The sequence below is a fragment of the Eumetopias jubatus genome, unplaced genomic scaffold (assembly GCF_037043125.1).
Source record: "Eumetopias jubatus isolate StellerSeaLion01/CBP00866 unplaced genomic scaffold, mEumJub1_p1.0 scaffold_1, whole genome shotgun sequence".
NCBI lineage: Eukaryota > Metazoa > Chordata > Mammalia > Carnivora > Otariidae > Eumetopias > Eumetopias jubatus.
This window is the reverse complement of record NW_028274807.1, coordinates 201,294,820-201,314,624: the sequence shown is the minus strand read 5'-3', so window position 1 is coordinate 201,314,624 and position 19,805 is coordinate 201,294,820. Positions and strand designations below refer to the sequence as shown.

The 19,805-nt window shown below is 50.0% G+C and overlaps 1 protein-coding gene and 1 pseudogene across 1 annotated transcript; both read right to left on the bottom strand.

Annotated features, from left to right (window-relative positions):
- Positions 1-384: 384 nt before the first annotated feature.
- Positions 385-12,184, bottom strand: ELP6 (elongator acetyltransferase complex subunit 6). Its single transcript, XM_028095901.2, has 7 exons — positions 12,031-12,184; positions 10,360-10,438; positions 8,744-8,814; positions 5,895-6,013; positions 4,256-4,457; positions 1,942-2,088; positions 385-812 (listed from the first exon to the last, which is right to left on the bottom strand). The coding sequence occupies exons 1-7, from the start codon at positions 12,082-12,084 to the stop codon at positions 684-686; spliced, it is 801 nt and encodes a 266-aa protein (XP_027951702.1). The 5' UTR covers positions 12,085-12,184; the 3' UTR covers positions 385-683.
- A 1,430-nt stretch (positions 12,185-13,614) lies between these two features.
- On the bottom strand, positions 13,615-13,804 carry LOC148165127 (small ribosomal subunit protein uS14 pseudogene; annotated as a pseudogene).
- Positions 13,805-19,805: the final 6,001 nt, after the last annotated feature.

Here is a 19,805-nt window from a genome sequence, read left to right as displayed (position 1 = left end):
CCTCATGTGCCAGGGACCCCAGAACCAGGAGGAAGTGAAGCGGTGAACCAAGTGGGGAGCCTGCCCCTGGGTTCTGGGAGGCTCGGTCAGCAAGTGTGGACTTCAGAGTCAGGCTCCACTATCTACGGCCGGCTCTCCAGCCTTGACCACGCTTGCCAAACCTCTTTAAGCCAGTTTTCTTACCGGACTGAAGGGCAAATACTTCTGCAGGACGCAGGTGAAAATTAAATGAGACAGTCCATCCCTAGGAAGCCACGATATGGGGACCCTCCTCATACCAGCCATGATTATCCACTGTGTCCCTCTGGTGCCTGCCACCCAGGGCTGTCTCCTAGCTGGCACATTCATACCCACTCTGGCTCTGAAAGGCACAACAGCCAAATGGGCAGTTGAGGCTAAAGCGTATTTAATGAAAGGCTCCTGGCACCACTTTCACCCGGTTTCAACATGTGGCGTCTCTCTCCGCAAAGGCCAGGTTGCTATTCCCTCTTGTTTTCTGAACAGCCCAGGGAACTAGGCCGTGCTGTCACAGCCCCCTTCCATGGCCCCGCCCCGCCCTGCAGTGGGGCCGTCGGTCCAGGCTGCAATGCCACTTCAAAGGTGCACAGATCCATTCCGACCCGTCGCTTTATCTTTCACATCTGAAAACGGTCCAAGGTCGCTCTGTGTGCTCCTCAATCAGGTCACAGAACAGCAGGAGACATTCCTTTGGCAAAAAAGGACACACTTTTGTCCTGTATCTTGTACTGGTAAGTGAGGCTCCCATCCCGCTGGGCTGTGGGCTGTGATGGTGTCCGCCAGAGGATCCTCAGCTACAGGGACAAGGAGAAGAATGAAAGAGAAGCAGCCCCCAAGTACCCGCCTGCTCCACCACATGCGACCGAGGCCTCTAGGAGGTCCCAGTCATGTGCCATGCAGCATGCGACCCACTTCGAAAACAAAGATTACCAGCTAACTAAAACTAAAGGTTTCCCCCCTCCGTTACAGGAGTGATACCTGCCCGTTACAGAAAATGTGTAAGAGAAAGAAAAAGAAAAACAGTCATCCAGGGAAAAACCACTGAAGTAATTTGGTCTTTTTTCTATGCGTGGTTTTGTGAGCTACACGGATTTTGAGAATCAACTCATGAGAGTCAGTACATTCCAACTAGTACAGGCTCAGGAAGGCTAGAGGTTTATTCTGATGATGTCTCAGTGCTAGGCATGCTAGCATGCTCCAGGGGACTGGCCTCAGAGAACCCTCTCTGAACCCTCTCCTCCCGCTGTGCACACAGGCACTACCAACACAGCAACTTGGGGCTTGCCCGTTTGTTTTCTTTTCTGACTCTGGGCCAAAACTCCCAGCCATGCCTAATGGGTCAAGAGTGGTCAATGTCAAGTTAACCTGGAAGCTGTGGTAGGGGTGTGGGAGGAGATTCCAAAAGAAAAGTTCCAGAAGGCAGAGAACCATGGCAGCCCCTTGGGAGGAGGTAGAACCTGACCTCCCTCACAAGGCAGGACTCTCAGCTTCTGCCTGAGTTCTCCAACATTCTGGTCAGAGGCAGCAGCAGGAGCGGCAGCAACCCTAGCCAAGGGTATGGTCCCCCCAGGTTTGTATTTTAAAAGAAGCAGCATTGACCTGAGTAAACAAAGCCTGCTGTGGTCCTGCAGAGGCATTCTGCTGTTGGACAGCAGGGCCCCTGCATTCTGCTCCAGACAGCAGTCTCCTTTTTAGGAAGTTCTGCTTCGGTCACAAATGGAACCACCATGGAAAACGTGCACTGGTGTGTGAGGCTAGCCCCATCTGGAACAGACTCTGTCTTGCATTCACACAACTCCTGAGGTTTCCCTTGCATCTGAAGGAACACCCCAACCAGACAACCCCTAGGGCCTGACACTAGCCCACGTATGGACTCGGCTCAGGTGCAGAGCAGCAGCTGGTGCCCCATGAGCCCCTGAGCACCTGTCCGTGCACGTCCCTGCAGAAGCCCGTAGCCAGGCCCTCGGCCCGCAGGATCAGGTGGCTCTGGTGACTAAGGCCATTCAAGAGGATGTCATTCTCCTTGTCCTCGCCGTCTCCACTGTCGTGTGCCAGGGCCACAATGTTTCCCTGCAACAGAGAGTCAAGGTGAGAACCTGCTCCTCCAGGCAGGGCCAGGAGGGAGCACCGGGCTCTTGGTGCCTCCAATCCCCTGCACGTCTTCGCCTTGATCAGCCGCCACGCTGCTACTACTGGGAAGGACCCTTGCCTGTGCTCCAGGACCCTGATTCCAGCCTCGCCAGCACACCCAGTCTATCCTGCCAGCTCAGTCCCTCTTAAACCCAGCTCAGCCCAGCCTGTGGTCCTCCATGTTAGCAAAAAGTGCCACCTTTCTGCCAGGCTCCTGAATGCTCAGCAAGCGCCGGGCTGCAGCGGGACCAGAGGGGAGCAGTGTGGGCCCTGGAGACAACACAGGACACAGGCCAGGAGAAAGGGGAGCATGGGGGGCTGAGGGAGCACAGGGAAGAGGCATCATGTCTGGCACAGCGGAGAGGGTCAGGAGGTGGACACACATGAGCAGAGTTAGAATGGCAAGCAGGAGTCAGCCAACCAGAACCCGAGGGGGAGGCCGACCCATAGAAGGGGATACCCCGAACAGTAAGTCCCTTCAGAGGTATACTGTCCAGTTGTTAGAAAGAATGAAGCAGGGGTGCCTGGGTGGCTCAGTTGTTAGGCGTCTGCTTTCGGCTCAGGTCGTGATCCCAGGGTCCTGGGATCGAGCCCCGCGTCGGGCTCCCTGCTCCACGGGGAAGCCTGCTTCTCCCTCTCCCACTCCCCCTGCTTGTGTTCCCTCTCTCGCTGTGTGTCTCTCTCTCAAATAAATAAATATTTTAAAAAAAAACAATCTTGGGGCGCCTGGGTGGCTCAGTCGGTTAAGCGTCTGCCTTCGGCTCAGGTCATGATCCCAGGGTCCTGGGATCGAGTTCTGCATCAGGCTCCCTGCTCTGCGGGGAAGCCTGCTTCTCCCTCTCCCACTCCCCCTGCTTGTGTTCCCTCTTTCGCTGTGTCTTTCTCTGTCAAATAAATAAAATCTTTAAAAAAAAAAAGAAGGAAAGAAAGAATGAAACAAACCCAGGTGTTCTGTTCTTGGGCAATGGACACCAAGATATAGGTGTGCTGTGAAATGGCATGGCAGGTGACCAGCGACGTGAAGAAAAATGCAGAGACACACACACATAAAACACGTTCACAATTGCACAGACTCTCTGGAACAATATCCACATCGGGAAAGAGACTGTTACTTTTTACTAAAGTACTCTTTGTGCTATTTATTTTTGCTTTCTTAAACTATTCCCAAGTTTTACTTTTTCAACTAAAAGAGGTGTTTTTACAAGACGAGGGTGGCAGCGGGCCACAGAGCAAGCTAAGCTGCAGGCAGTGAGCCCACTTCGGTGTTGCTGATCGCGCCCTCCGCGCCCCTTCCATTCCCTCTTCCTCCCATTCTCTCCACGTCGTCTGGCTCCCGGCCCTGTGACCGCGGCCCCCGGAGTTCCCCCGAACCCAGCTGCCAGGCAGGCCCTTGCACACAGGAGGTGCTCAACATGCCCTGCTGGGGACATGCAGCCCCGGCTGACTCCACTAGCTCACGCCAACCGCTGCCCAGCAATGCAGCCTGACCACACAGTGGGCCGCAGGCTCCTACCAGGGGCGCCATCACAGGCTGAAGAGCGGCCGCCGTGGGCCAGATGTTGTGTGGGCGTGCTGCAAGCTTCGTGTCACTAAACTCCTGCTGTTGGGTTCCCGCGAGGTAGGCACCAGAGCCATTCCTATTGTATAGGTGGGTTTACTCCCATTGTTTAACTCTCTGTTTTGGCAAAATCCCCATTTTTGCCTCATCATTTGACCATAAAGATCAGGTCCTATACTTGCGTCGCATCACACAATTTTTTACAGCCGTTTATATCTCAACTGATCTTCAAAGCCCACACAGAGAGACAATGACTTGCCCTAAGACACGAGGCAATGTGTGCCAGAGCTAGGACTTCTGCAGAACCACACACGACTGGCCACAGTCAAGACAGTACCGATCAACCTTTTCATTTCGAGGCCTTTATTTTTTAGCAGCAGCAAGTAGGGGAGTGGAGAATGGTAGATCAAAAGATTTCTGGGGCTACCAGAGTAAAGCCAAACCTCCAGGCAAATACACAAGAAAGATCACCGCAAGCAAGGGAGGTGTGGACCCATCTGGGCCCATGGAGGTCACAGGCGGGAGCACGGACAGCAGGCCGATCAGTACCTTTCGTTCCCAGCACACGGCAACTCTGCAGTAGTGGATGAAGTCCAACACAGCCACTGCCCCCAGGCCCAGGCTCAGCAGCACACTGAGGTCATCCACTAGCAGCACTGGGCACCTCCATGCGGCCTGTCCATCATCCATGGGCTTCAGAGTCTCTCGGACAAACTCATACAGGGGCTGCAGGTTCCCAGCATCGGCCTCCCTGGAACATCAAGCAAGGGTCACTGGAGAGTTCATTCTCTCTACAAATGTTCATCCGGGACTGAGCAGCACCACAGGAAAGGGCTGGGGTGGATGGGGCAAAGAACTGGATCACAGGCCTTGGCCTAAGAGGTTCCTGATCTGGTTGGAAAGAAAAGGCATGCGTTCATACATGAGCAAGTTGTACTTCAAACACTCCTTGAGGCCTAGGAGATACAAAGCACTGTGCTAGATACTGGGGGACACAAAAATAAACAGCCTCTCGGATCCTCAAGAGACACCATGCAGCCCCTCCTCCTAAGAGCTTAAGGCATCAGAAGATTAATCTGGATTGCGCAGGCAGGAGAGGCCTTCCCGGGAGGTCATCCTGGGGACAAAAAGCTAAACAGCAATTCAGGTAAACTAGCAGTGAGGGACCAAGGTCTAAGGGCTGTTTGTGTACCTAACAGATTCCACCTGTTTCTGAACAAGTTGGCCCAGCTACCTCCACCTCCCCTATGACTACCCTTGGCGGTCACTTCCCAGCAAAAGAGGCTCAAAAAGCACCAGAGCAAAGGGCCTAGGCATGTGCCCATGCTCCAGGTCCAAGCCCCGCTAACAGCAAGGACAACTTCCCCCAACCCAGGGGTGAGGTGTAACCAGGCCCATCATTCAGACGAAGACAGCCAGGTTCGGAGATGGTAAAGGTTGTGTGCGAGATCACACGCATAGGGTCAGGGCACGGGGCCTTCTGACCGTACTGCTTTCCATACACTGCATCAGGCTGAGTCTGAGAGAGGGGGCGGTGGGGAGAGCTCCCGTATGGACTCCTTTGTGGTAGAGGAAGAAGAGCAACCAGGTGGGGAGTCTGTACAGAGTTGTTTGTGGCTGACACCCATAAAGGACAGAAAAAAAACAGAAAAACCAATCTCAGAATAGCAAATCCAGGAGTCAACAGACTTTTTCTTAAAAAGCAACAGTAATATTTTAGGCTTGTGAGTTCTATGGTCTCTGTCTCAACTACTCAACTCTGCCGTTGGAGTGCAAAACAGCCGGGAACAATATGCGAAGAAATGAATGCAGCTATTCTAATAAAACTTTATTTACAAAAACAGGTAGCTGTCCCATGGGCCATACTTTGCTGAGCCCTGTATTGAGCCAAAAACAGAACAAAGGTGTGTGCACGGGCTCTGAACCAGGGTTGGAAAAAACACTGTTCTGCCATACTCCCAGCAAATAATGCTTTCTGTAAGCTTTTGGGTCAGCCATACACCCTCTGGCCCATGATAAGAGCCAAGGGCTTTTTGATGAAGCCGCAACACCAGGGAAGTGTCTGCCTCCTGAAGCCAGCTCTGTCCCCCCACACGCCACATGCCAGGGAGAAGGAATCACAGGGCAAGCCTGGTCTGGGCCTCCCCACCAGGTGGGTACTTCTGGGCGGGGCTGCGGGCTGACTGACCTGAGGAACTGCAGGGGGTGTGGCTCCGCCTGAGCCCGGAAGAAGACATCCACCGAAGACTTAAGACCCTCGAGGAACACAAGTTGCCCGCGTTCCCGGGCTGCAGTCAGGCTGACACCCTAAACAACACAAGGGAGAGTGAATCACAGTGCCTTGCAGGGGAACCCACCCCATAGGCCAGACTCCAGCTCACAAAAGGGCACAGGACACATTTTAAGCCCTGCAAATGTACACCTGTCCACCTTCGGATGGGGCCCATGCCTTCTTTCCACTGTGCGTTCCTAACCCACAATCCCCACTGTGCTCAGGTGTGCCTTTATATTTGTCACTTGGTAAAAAACTGATGTTTTGCTCACATATTCATTTTCATGACGCTCAATTCGGCTCAATGGTTTTAATTTGCAATAGTATCAGGACGTGTATCATCAACTTTTCTAAATGTATGTATTTACAAAGTTAAGCACATTTAGAAATGGTAATAATGACAATAAAATGGCGGGAGAATGACCAAAGTCTGAAAAATGCTGGCTGCAGAAGAAAGGGCCAGATGTTGGCTTCGAGTTTCACAAACCCTTTCGGGTGCACCTCAGTGGTACAGGACCTCAGAGCTGCTCTGAGGCTTTCAGGAACATAGCTTCGAGATCGTTAACAGCCAGGCTGCCGGCCACACAGGAAGATCTAGGTTCTCCTTCTCTGCCCTCTTCCTCAGAGGCGGCACTCCCATGAGAGCTGGGGTAACACGAATTCTTGACACACTAGTTCGGGGGTGGGCTAAGTTTCTCTGCGTAGGGCAAGACAGGCTTTGCAGGCCATAGTCTGTGCTGTCACTACTCAGCTCTGTAGAATGACAGCAATCACCCACGACTCATAAACAAATGGGCCAACCCCTGCTCTAGACCAGACTTTTTTTTTTTTAAAGATTTTATTTATTTATTTGACAGAGAGAGAGAGAGACAGTGAGAAAGGGAACACAAGCAGGCGGAGTGGAAGAGGGAGAAGCAGGCTTCCCGCCGAGCAGGGAGCCCGATGCGGGGCTTGATCCCAGGAAGCTGGGATCATGACCTGAGCCGAAGGCAGACGCTTAACGACTGAGCCACCCAGGCGCCCCAGAGACTTTTTTTTTTTAATTAATTCACTTATTTTTAAAAATAATCTCTACACCCAACGTGGGACTCAAACTCACAACCCTGACATCAAGAGTCGCATGCTTTTTGGATTGAGCCAGCCAGGTGCCTCTAGACCAGAACTTCTTAACATGGCTCTTCATGACCTACCCGATTAAGAAGCTCTAGAGTCACCTGATTAAAAGGCAGATCCTTGAGCGCCACTCCAGACCTCCAGAACCAGAAGCTTTGCGGGCAGGGCCCAAGAATCTGCATTTCGACAAACATCCAAAGATGGATACAATCTAAATATGCAACCCACTGCTCTGTTTGTGCAGACACAGGTCACATGGAGCTCTTTAGACCCCTCATGCCCCTTGACCAAGTCTTAATTGTTCATTCACACCCCAGTGTCCTCCACTGTGCAGCACCATTAGCTCCACAGTCACCCCGGCAGACAGAAAGACTCCTGTTCATCCCCTTTGCCCTTGCTCATTACCATTCTACTAATGGCAGTTCAGTAATACACCAAGAGTATGGAGGCTCACACTCTAGTCCTTCACGTGCCCAGTACTGTGCAGGCCATTCCTGCTGTGTCAATGACGATTCAAAGGTAACAGAAAAAGTAGCCAATCTGGACATGAGTGTACACCAGTTTCTCATCCAGAAACACAGATGCTTAGGGTCAAAGAGACATGCTTCACCGCCCTGGCATGTAATGTGTTCTTAACATGCCTGCTCTCCCTGAGCTCATGCTCTGACCTCTAACACAGGAAATTCTTGCTTCTCAGCAGAGGATGGGAAAGAGTCTACCCTCCTCTCATCCTCTCATTTGTCTCTCCCCATCAGAGTGACATCGCGCAGTGATGTGGCCCAGTAGGAAGACTGGCATTTCAAAGATCACTGCTAATGGGAAGCCTGCTTCTTTCCCTCTGTGAGGCTGGCCTATTAAAAACAAAACAAAATAGGGCGCCTGGGTGGCTCAGTTGGTTAAGCGATTGCCTTCGGCTCAGGTCATGATCCTGGAGTCCCGGGATCAAGTCCCACATTGGGCTCCCTGCTCAGTGGGGGGTCTGCTTCTCCCTCTGACCCTCTTCCCTCTCGTGCTGTCTCTCGTTCGCGCTCTCTCAAATAATAAATAAATAAAATCTTAAAAAAATAATAAAAAATAAAAATAAAACAAGACCCAAAAAACAAAAACAAAAAAACAAAACAGTAAGCCCCTCTGGTCACAGGTCGTGGGCAATGGCCTAGGCTAGGCCAGAAGGTTCACCAGCTTCTTGGCCATCTTATTCTTTCCTGCCCACATCTGATAAGATGAAGGGCAGGCCAAGATCAGATAAGGAGCAGGTGACAAAAGCACCTCTCCCCACATATGGGTTCTAAGCTCTAAACTTAGGGAGACAGTAGGAGGCACTCAATTTGGTGGTAGACCAAGCTGTGATCAGCTGAGCAGGACTGATTAAAGCCCACACTGAGAAGGAGACAATCTTAACTGGTCCAGAGTCAGTAGAGCTGCATTTGATTAATTAACAACAGATGTGGTTCTATAAACTCTAAATTAATAAAACAGGTAGAGATGCTACCTTAGCCCTTCAGATAAGGGGTTCAGCACCCTGTGATTTCCCCAGTCACTCCCTTGCTAAGTTCTCTACAACCCACACAGGGGAGACCAGCCTCGGCCCCACTCACACCTGCATGACCCACATACTTAGGGACTGCACCTCGGACGTCTATGATATTTACCAACTTCTGTCCCACGATATTGTAGTGACTGAAGGACTGGATAAGTGCCACAAAGCAGACTTTACAATTAGCTAGAAAATAAAACAAACAGATTTTTAGTGACATCTTTACTTACAATCAGTCTCATATAGTTCATACTTCTGGAAACAAAAGCACTGGGCCAGGTCTAGACAGACTCAAGGGGCCCTGCAACCTGACATACCCAATTTCATTCTAAGATACACATTTTCTCATATATAATAATTATATCTTATTTCATTGAACCTGAGATGTACTTCTGTTATGTGTATTACTAGGTACCTTATTTTGTTCGATTGTCAACGAATTGTGGTTTTTAGAAAATAGTATTTTGGAACGCCTGGGTGGCTTAGTCGGTTAGGCGTCTGCCTTCGGCTTGTGCATGATCCCGGGGTCCTGGGACTGAGTCCTGCATCGGGCTCCTTGCTCAGCAGGAAGCCTGCTTCTCCCTCTCCCTGCTACTCCCCCTGCTTGTGCTCTTCTCTCTCTCTCCCTAACAAATAAATAAATAAAATTTTTTTAAAAAATTAAATAAATGAAAAATACTATTTTTCTGCTCATCATTGGTGTACACAGAAATATAATTGATTTCTTTTCAACTATTCTTATATCCAAGAAGTTAGAAGGGGAACACAAAGAAGCTCTAGCTACCTTACTAAACATAATTAGTTTCTAATAACTTATCTGTAGATTCTGTTGCTCTTTCAGTGCTGACAATAACATCATCTGGAAAAGAAAACAACTTTCAAAGCTGTGAACTATTATGACTAAGAGTGCCAAAAGTCCACCCTCTATCCTGGCCTGGCTCAGCAGGAGCTCAAGGAGAATCAGTTGATAAATGAGTCTTTTTTGGGGGGCGCCTGGGGGCTCAGTCGTTAAGCGTCTGCCTTCGGCTCAGGTCATGATCCCAGGATCCTGGGATCGAGCCCCACATCGGGCTCCCCACTCCGCGGGAAGCCTGCTTCTCCCTCTCCCACTCCCCCTGCTTGTGTTCCTGCTCTTGCTGTGTCTCTCTCTGTCAAATAAATAAATAAAAATCTTTAAAAAAATAGTCTTTTTTTTTTCATTTGGCTGTTTTCTTCTTCTAATCTACTTCCGCCTATAAATTGCAGTGGCCCTGCAGTTTTCCTCCCAATGTTCTTTAGGAAGCATCTACTGGCTGGGCAACGTGTCAATGGGTCCAGGGCCCAAAGACCTCAAGATATACAAGGACCGAGGAGCAATGAAATCAGGAGGCCACATAAGAGCCGGATGCAGGACTCAATCCCAGGACCCTGGAATCATGACCTGAGCTGAAGGCAGATGCCTAACCAACTAAGCCACCCAGGCGTTCCAAAATATTATTTTTTTAAAAACCACAGTTGGTTTACTCGTGAGACTGTGTGCACACTTGGTGGAGAAGGGAAGACAGGACATGAATATATAGAGAGCACATAACACCCTTTGGGATGGATGGGCAGCGAACAAGATGGTCAGTAACCTGTTACCCAATAAACAGCCATCTGGCTACCCAAACACCAAAGCCCTGGTTGGTTAATACTATTCCCATTGAGTTCTCCCTTAGGTTTCTTTTTCTACAGCATCAATGAGTCCTGTACCTTTGAGGTAGAAGGAGAGAAAGTGGTGCACAAGGAAGCTGCCGTCTGTCTTGGCGTCACAGAGTAGAGTCAGTTTCCCCTACAAGTTAAGAGGAACACAAAAAGGTGAATTAGACTCTCTGGAAGGAGGTCGGTATCTACACACACACACACACAGATTACCAAAAAGAAGAAAATAAGTCAAAATTATGGGAAAAAACAACACTTAAAGCGATTGCTATTAAGTCACTCATTATGGGCAAGCATATCTCAGCTTCCACTTTCCCAAGGCAAACAGAGAATAAAGTGCCTCCTCTTCCTCATTCACCTTGGTACCTCAGGGACCAGTCCTGGGAAGAACGAGATCCTGAACGAAAGAAGCTTCTACCGTCAGAACCCAACAAAAATCACAGCCTGCCAAGACTGGAATGCACCTTCAAAAAACTAATCTGATCCAACTTCCTTCCTATTTCTGATACCAATTCTGTCCAATAGGGTGGGGGAGAGGGGAGTAGTAGTAGTTGACAGAGGCCTCCAGTAACAAAGTTCTCATCCCAATGGCCCTGGACACTGCTTCAGGCAGAGCTCTGATCATGGAAAGTCCTGGAAAGACCTCTAAAGATGGTCTCCACAGGGGCTGGCTGTCCTGCTCCAGCCACCTCTAGTTCCTGGTCATTGAAAGGGAAGGTCGGGATCAAATGGCATCAGATATGGCACTTCCATGTTGTGACTTTTTTTCACTTATAAAATATGAAAGATCACACTATCAGACCTTGAGAGTTACCTCCAGTGCTGTCATTTCCCGGTGCCCACTTTGATCCTCCAGTCCTCCACTCTGGCCCTGGCCTGAGCGCTCTGCAGGTGCCCAGATAACTAGCAAGGTTGCCAGTGCCACCTGCAGGCTTGGGCAACTGACACCCACAGGGTCTACTGAAAACTGTAATTTGCCTGACACCGTGGGTTCATAAAAAGGCCTGATATATTTGGTGTCTTGGCTGCTTGGAGGAGCTTACCATTTCCTTAGGAAGACAAAGATTATAAAATAAACCAGGTTAAGCTCCTGGGAGAAGTAACGCCGGGCTAAAATGTGAAAAATTTCGGGATGCCTCGCAGTGCGGGAAGGAGGGTGGAGAAAACAAAGTGTCGGAGCTGCTGTGCCCAAGGCCGACTTCATACAAGCCAACTCTGGCTGAGAGCAACTTGGAAGAGCACCATTCAAGACCATGAGGAGGAAGACGGGGAGCAGTGTTCATTGTGACCTGACAATGCCGCAGGGCCAGAGAGACTCGGGGCGGTCAAGAAGCTGGTCTCCTGGGAAAGGTGGAGAATCGAACTCCCGACTCTCAGGCAACCTCCTCTGGGCGCCGAGACCCAGTGAGCACGTACAGGGGCCCCCCAGTACACGTCTGTGAACGTTTAAGCCAATGCACAGTTGGTCAAGCTTCCCGGGCGCTTTCGAGGGTACACACCGCCTTTGAGAAGACGGCCCCCTTTCGTAAGCGCCCGAGCCGAGCCCACTTTCCCGGTCGGCCCTCCCCGGACTACAACTCCCAGGCGCCCTTGTGCCCGCGGACGTCGCGTCTTGCCCGCGGACGTCGCGTCTTTCCCACGGCTCCGCGTGAGCTTCATCCGGGGATACGGTCTTCCGCCACGCTCCGGGGCCCGCCCCCTTCCCACCGCGGGGCGTCTTACCTGCTCCGCCCTGTCAGGGGTGATGTTGAGAAGGTTATTGAGTTCCGGGAACATTCCGAGCTCCGGGCACGAGCGTCCCGCACCGGGAATTGGGGCTGCAGCGCGGACGACGAAGACCGAAGAGCCACACACCACTCGGGCCCGCGCGGGGGAAGCGCGCACGCGCAACGCCGCTTCCAGGCGCCGCGCAGCCAATCAGGCGGGCGCCTGGACCTGGGCCGCTGCCGGCGCACGCGCGAGGGCGCGCATCCGGCCGGGGTGGTGGGGGTGCTGGCCCTGCGGCGCGTTCTTGAGGGTCGCCGCGCCCCACAGTGGCCCCCGATGCCCTGCGCGATGGCGATGGGTGTCTTCCGCCTTCCCTTGGCCTTGCTTTCTCCCCAGCCCCGGGCCCCAGGGCAGTACAGTCCGCCCTTCTACACGAGCCTGTCGAGCTCCTGCTCTGTGTCCCCCAGGTCTCCAAGCTCAGGCTACATAGCGAGATAGGTGAGGATGCCCGCCCTTTCTCGCAAAGCAGAAAACAAACGTAATAAACGGGGAATTGTATATGGAAAAGTTATTGGGGGGAAAAAAGGCAAAAGCTGGATAAGGGAGTAGTGGTGGGGTAAAGGTAGGTTCAGAATTAAAGAGGTTGTCAAGGTCAGCGCACTATGAAAATGTGGTTGGAACACACCTTGCATGCTCCTACTCCGGACTTTTGCACCAACCGTTCCTCCCTCCTGGAATGCTGTTTTCCCAGATACTCAGAAGATTTAAAAAAAAAAAACCCACTTTTTCCGGTCTTTGCTCAGCTATCACTAATCTTCGAGGCCTTCCCTGACCATCTTGTTTAAATTGTTTTTGTGTTTGTTTTTAAGATTTTATTTATTTGACAGAGAGAGCACAAGCAGGGGGAGTGGCGGGCGGAGGGAAAAGCAAGCTCCCTGCTGAAGCAGAGGAGCCCGATGTGGGACTCGATCCCAGGACCCCAGGCTCATGATTTGAGCCGAAGGCAGTTGCCCAACCAATCAAGCCACCCAGGCGCCCTGACCATCCTGTTTAAGTTGCAAACTCTTCTTTCCCCAATACTTACCCTTTTCCCCTGCTTTCTTTTTTCCATAGCATTTATATCTAACTTACTATATATAGTTCTCTTGTAGCCCGATGAGCCTCAGAGCACCAGGGACAATCCTATAATTCAACAAAATCACCTTTATTGACTCATTGCAAGCATAGAGGTAGCATACCAATAGAGTCCTGAGACCTGTTACTAAGAAAAGGAAAGGGAGTTGTTTTAGGATTTGGGAAAGGATGGAGTTCAGGTAAAATTTAAACGAAGTGGTGTTTTGTTGATAGGCTGGAAGCAGAGCATAGCTGTGTGTGAGGGATCAATATCTGGCCTGGACTGTAAAGAGGACCAAGGTTTCCAGTGCATACCACCAGGTTAAGATAGATGTGGAATGCGGAGGTGGGGCCGGGGGGCGGGGGTGGTGGGTAAAATAAAGGGGATTAAGAATACACTTATCCTTTTTTTTTCCACATTAAAACACCAATAATTGAAATATCTTTATCTTATGTACAATGAGTTGGCATTAAGGTAGGTATCTTGGATGACCCATTCAAGGAAGTTCACTTAATCCAACTTAATGAAGCCTATATCCTTCGCATATTGACGGAAACACTGGCAGCAAATATTGAAGCCTTATTTCTAGATCAGACCTTGCTTGTTTGAGCAGATGTGGCAAGAACCCTGGCCATCTTTCCTCAGATGGCTCCAGTAGAACTGCTGGTGACCCATCTTGCTCTCTTGGATGCAAAGAGGCAGAAGGGAGAGTACACTTACCTTGATGAGCACTGAGAAATGTATAGCATGGTGAATCATTATATTGTACACCTGAAACTATTATAACGTATGTTTATACTTCAATAAAAAAAGTTTTTGGGGATGCCTAGGTGGCTCAGTTGGTTAAGCGTCTGCCTTCGGCTCAGGTCATGATCCCAGGGTCCTGGGATTGAGCCCCACATCTTCTCCCTGCTCAGCAGGGAGCCTGCTTCTCTGCTCCGCTCATCCCCCACCCCATGCTCATGCTCTCGCGCACACTGTCTCTCAGATAAATAAAATCTTTAAAAAAAAAGGTTTATTTATTTTTTTTAGATTTTATTTATTTGACAGAGAGAGACACAGCGAGAGAGGGAACACAAGCAGGGGGAGTGGGAGAGGGAGAAGCAGGCTTCCCTCCGAGCAGGGAGCCCGATGCGGGGCTCGATCCCAGGACCCTAGGATCATGACCTGAGCTGAAAGCAGATGCCACCCAGGCGCCCCTGTTCTAACACTCTTAATGATACACCCCATGATTTCCCATGGTGTGCATTCTCTTTCACAGCAATGAATAATAAACAGAACTTTTCAACAATAGACGAATTCCTGGTGGTTGTTGCCTGGAAGGAAATGACAGGATTTCAGTTTCAACTTCAGAAACTTTAGCAAATAGTTTCTCAGTAAGAAAGCAGGAGTCCTCAAAGAAATGGGTTGTTATCAGACTGCAGCTGCAACATGTCCTTGAGGGAAATACTGTTTCTGGTCACAGTGTTGATGATAAACAGCCAGGGTTAGAGTCTGAGCTAATTGTTCCTTTCTTAATGTCCTTTTTGAATCCTCACACTAGAAGACAGAAGAGGGGGTTTTTGTCTGGCTTACTCACTCTCATTCCTCAGCCCCTGCTACATGCTCATTTTGAAGGAATGAATGTTTGTATTTTTCTGTAACTATGGGCTGTCTTTTCACTTTCTTAATGGTGTCTTTTGAAGCAAAAAAGTTTTTAGCTTCAGTGAAATCCAATCTAGCTTCTTTCCTTGTTTGCTTGGGCTTTTGGTGTCATCTAAGAATCCATGGCAAAATCCCAGGTCATGGACATTTACCCTTGTGTTGTCTTCTAAGAATTTTATAGGTTTAGCTCTTATAGTTAGGTCATTGATCTGTTTTGAGTTCATTTTTGTACATGGTGTGAGGTAAGGATCACTTCAGCTGGGATTCTGATAGGGACTGTGTTGAATGTATAGATCAATTTGAAGAGTATTGCCATCTTAACAATGTTAGGTTTTCCAGTTCATGAACATTGGATATTTTTACATCTATTGGATCTTTAATTTCCTTCAATATTTTGTAGCTTTTGGAATGTAAGTTTTGCACTTTGGTTAAATTTACTCCCTTGTCTTTTTTTTTTTTGTGCTATCATGAATGGAATTTTTTTTCATCATTTTTCACGTCGTTCATTGCAAATGGGTAAAAATACAATGGATTGTATATATTCAGTTGGTATCCTGCAACCTTGCTGAACGTGTTTATTCTACGGGTTTTTTTTGTTTTTTTTTTAGTGGGTTCTTTAGGATTTTCTATATATAAGATCTTGTCATGTACAAACAGAGATAGTTTTACTTCTTCCTTTCCGATCTGGATGCCTCTTATTTCATTTTCTTGCCTAAATGCCCTAGCTAGAACCTCCATTATGATGTGGAATGGGAGAGGTGAGGGCAGACATCTTTGTTTTGTTCCTGCTCTTAGTGGGAAAGCATCCGATCTTTCAGCTCTGAGTATGATGTTAACCTGGGTTTTTCATGGATGCCTTGTATCAGGTTGAGGAAGTTCCCTTCTATTCCCAGCATGTTTAATCCTTTTCTTCTTTGTGATGCTTCTTTCCCCATCCTGGGCAGGTCCTCACACACTGAATACTTGAGGGTGATCCCCTGCAGGTCTTGGGGATCTCTCTCTGTGAAATTCTCTCTCTTTGCTAGTACTCTGTCCTGTCTATGAACTCAGGCAGCCTCAGTCTCCCCAGGCTCTTTGTTCCATCTTTTCAACTCAGGGAGTATTTCACCATAGTTCCTCCTCTCTATCTGGAAACAAGGCAGTCAGCTTGGACAATCACAGGAGTCACCTTGTTCTTTGCCCATTTCTCAAGGATCACTACCCTTTGTTGCCTGATGTCCAATGTCTTTCAAGTTGCTGTTGCCTATATTTATATACATCATCTTTTCCTTTTGTTTTTAAGCAAGAAAGTTAATCTAGACCTTTCTACTCCACTTTGGATGGAAGTAGAAGTCTGTGGATTATCTAAATGAACCAGAATTTAGCAAACTTTTCCTTTTTCTTTGCTTTGTTTGAGCATGTTGAGTCTTCTTTAAGAAAGTCTTCCTTACCCCAAAGTTCATAAAGATATTTTAGATTTTCTCCAAAAGTTGTAAAGTTTTTCTTTTCATGTTTAAGTCTTTAATCCATCTGTAACTGATTTTTGTGTTTGGTGTGAAGGGATACACATCAATTTTGGAAGTAGTATGTTCTATTTAACCTCACTGAAATTTGATTGGTATCGTATTGAATTGTTAGATACAGTTCAAGGAGAATAGGTATCTTTTTTTTAAAAAAAGATTTTATTTATTTTTCGACAGTGAGAGAGGGAACACAAGCAGGGGGAGTGGGAGAGGGAGAAGCAGGCTCCCGGCCGAGCGGGAAGCCTGATGCAGGGCTCCATCCCAGGACCCTGGGATCATGACCTGAGCCGAAGGCAGACGCTTAACGACTGAGCCACCCAGGCGCCCTGAGAATAGGTATCTTTTTAATATAAAATGTTGACTCTTCTTGTATTTGTCCATTTTCCTATCAATAGTGATGGGTTAGTTCCAGCTTTTTCCTTTGACAAAGAATACCTCTGTGAACATACTCAAATCATGTCTTTTGGTTCCTCATACACATGTGCAAGACTTTGTCCAGGGAAGTATCTGGAGTGAAATCGTCAGGTCATAGGAAAGGTGAATTTACATGAAGCTTATAAAGCTCATTTTTTAAAAAAAGATTTTATTCATTTGAGAGAGAGAGAGAGAGGACAAGCAGGGGGAGAGGCAGAGGGAGAGGGAGAAGCAGGCAAGCAGGGAGCCCAATGTGGGGCTTGATCCCAGGACTTGAAGATCATGACTGGAGCTGAAGGCAGATGCTCAACCATCTGAGCCACCCAGGCGCCCCTAAAGCTCATTTTTTATGCATAATGTTGTTTTCCTTCCTCTTTCTTTCTTTCTTTTTCCTTTCCTTTCCTCTCCTCTCCTTTCCTTTCCTTCTTTCTTCTTTCCAGGAGGCTCCACACCCAGCATGGAGCCCAACACAGGACTTGAACTCAGGACCCTGAGATCAAGACCTGAGCTGAGATCAAGAGTTGGACGCCTAACCAACTGAGCAACCCAGGTGCCCCTCTATTCCTTTTCTTAATGAGAATGCCTCTCTCCTATCGTATAAGCCTCAGGTCCCCAGATAGCTGCATTTGCTCCCAGTCATAGTTTATGCACATATTGAACAAACCAACACAAATCTGGAAAATTCAAAAAGAAGGATTTGATGCAGAAAATTGGGTCAAAGGGTGTGGGAAGGACTGGAGCAACAAAAGGGAGAAGGGGATCTTACATAACAATTAGGAAATTGTGGGGCACCTGGGTGGCTCAGTCATTAAGCGTCTGCCTTAGGCTCAGGTCATGATCCCAGGGTCCTGGGATCGAGCCCCACATCCGGCTCCCTGCTCAGCAGGAAGCCTGCTTCTCCCTCTCCCACTCCCACTCCCCCTGCTTGTGTTCCCTCTCTGGCTGTGTCTCTCTCTGTCAAATAAATAAATAAATCTTTAAACATACACACACACACACACACACACACACACACAATTAGGAAATTGGTACTGCCCGGGCTGAAGGGCCCTCCTCTATAAGAAGGGGTCAAGAAGCCTGCAAACTACCCCTTCCAGACTCCTTTGCCAGCTGGCCTCTTGTTAGTTCTGTCAGGGAGACACTGGAAGGAGACTGGAAGGCAGAAGAAGGAAGAAGCCATTTTTTCTGTTTCTGGTGACTCTGCTGGGCCTTCAAATGTCCATTTTCTTTCCATGAGTTGAGACTTTGCGAGCCGGGTTCCCTTCCCTTCCCAGCACGATCTCATGTCTGCCCTGGAGTTCAGAGCTCTCTGGCAAGCACGGCTCGTGTTTTCACCTTGTTCTCCTCCTGGGAACAGTGACTGCTCTACAGCTTCCAGCCCTAGAAGCATCCTTCAGCCCCACTTCTCTGTCTCTGACCACCCTTGGTAGAAAACATCACACAGCCCTGCCCCAGTTCCACTCCAAATACTGTTGCAACCACACCGTAGTTTCCCTTGCCTTCCTGTGTCTACGTTGATGAGTTGTTTCTGCCAAGTGCTGCCTGACGCTTCCACGATCCCGTGCCGAGAGTTTTTATAGCCCCGAGTTGAAGGTGAACCCACAGGACCCATAGACTGCCGGCAAAAACGAAGCTGCAAGTGGGCTTGGGCAATCTCCTGCAAGTCCACCAGAGGGCAGCAGACACTGCTTAAAGATGCAGGGCGCGCCAGCCCGGCGCGATCCCGAAACCGTCGCATTCCGGAGCATTTCCAGGGTGCCCGCGGGATGACAGTCCTCCTCCCTGGGAGCTTGGCGGTGGACTCGTCATGGGCTCTCCTGTCCCGGAATCGCCCTCCCTCAGTAAAGTCCTCGCTGCCTTAGCCGCCCCCCCACACCCCGCCATTGCGCCCCTCGTTCTCACATGACCTCAGAGCGGCCCCACCACTCCCCTGACCTCCTCTCACGCTGCTCACTCACTCCAGCCCCACCGTGCTTCTGGAGGCCTCAGAGGCAAGCTTACCCAGGGCCTGGGCTGTCCCCAGTCTGTAGGGCTCATTCTCTACGTGTCTCAGCTACGCGTCCCTAACTCCTTCAAGTCTCTGCTCCACCCGGCCTTCCCTGAGCGCAGCCCGTGTGCCAGACCCCCTTTCCAGAAAGATCTGCAGGAAGAGCCATCACCAGACAGCCTCCAGCGCTCACATCCGCGGGGGTCCGCGGGGGCTGCCCAGAGCCTCCCCCAAGTCACACTCTTGCTGGGGGAACAACGGCTGCAGCGGCCTGTCCTCCCCCCCACCCGTGGGACACCCCGACAGACCATACTTGCCATACTTGCTCCAGAACTCCCACCGTGGCTTTGTTGCGCTTGTCCGTGTCCACCTGCCTCTGCCCAATCCTGCTCCCTCCGCTTGCCTTTCACTGCCTTACCCAGGGCCCCTCCTCACTGGAACGTAGGCTGGGGGGCGGGGGGGGGGGCGGGGACAGGGATTTTGTCTCTTTGTTAATGAAGGACCTAGAAGAGGGCTGGTGATACAGTAGGTGCTAAATAAATGGGATGAATGAATGAATGAATGAATGAGGAAGAGAGGGAGAAGCAGGCTCCCCGCTGAGCAGAGAGCCTGATGTGGGGGCTGGATCCCAGGACCCTGGCGCCTGTCCCCTCGTGTCACTCCTCCAGCATGGCGTTTTAGGGTTTCTCCTCTCCTGGTCCTCACTGCCAGGCCTGGTTCAGCCCCTGCTGCCCTCCTGCCCCACCCCCTCTAATGCGGCTGTATCCCTGGCTTCCATGCCCTCTGAAGCCACACTCAGGGCATCACTCCCATCTCCTGGCCAGCATGGCCCCCGAGGCCTCCACCTTCATCTCGGTGGCCACAGGACCTCCCTCTGTGTGCTTAGCCTCTCACCCAAAACAGAGTCTCATGTGCCCTGAGTCTCCTCCGATTTCAAGAAGGGCAGGCTCAGCAGAGGGCTCAGGGGTGCAGACAATGTGCACTCCCTGGCTGATCTTCAACCAGTGGGGATGGAAACCAATAGAAAAAGGTTCTAGTCCCCTGTCCTGCAGGTGCGCACTTCTGGGGATGGGGCACTCTGCATGCTTTTCCCAGCAGACTCCTGCCCCTTGACCACACAGCCCTGCCC

Excerpts from the sequence above, each read along its gene's own strand:
- ELP6 (XM_028095901.2), bottom strand. The coding sequence starts at position 12,084 with ATGTTCCCGGAACTCAATAACCTTCTCAACATCACCCCTGACAGGGCG. Across the intron at positions 6,014-8,743 it reads ATATCGTGGGACAGAAGTTG|GGTGTCAGCCTGACTGCAGC; the intron begins GTAAATATCATA and ends TGTGTTGTTTAG. Across the intron at positions 2,089-4,255 it reads CCGTGTGCTGGGAACGAAAG|GGAAACATTGTGGCCCTGGC; the intron begins GTACTGATCGGC and ends TCTCTGTTGCAG.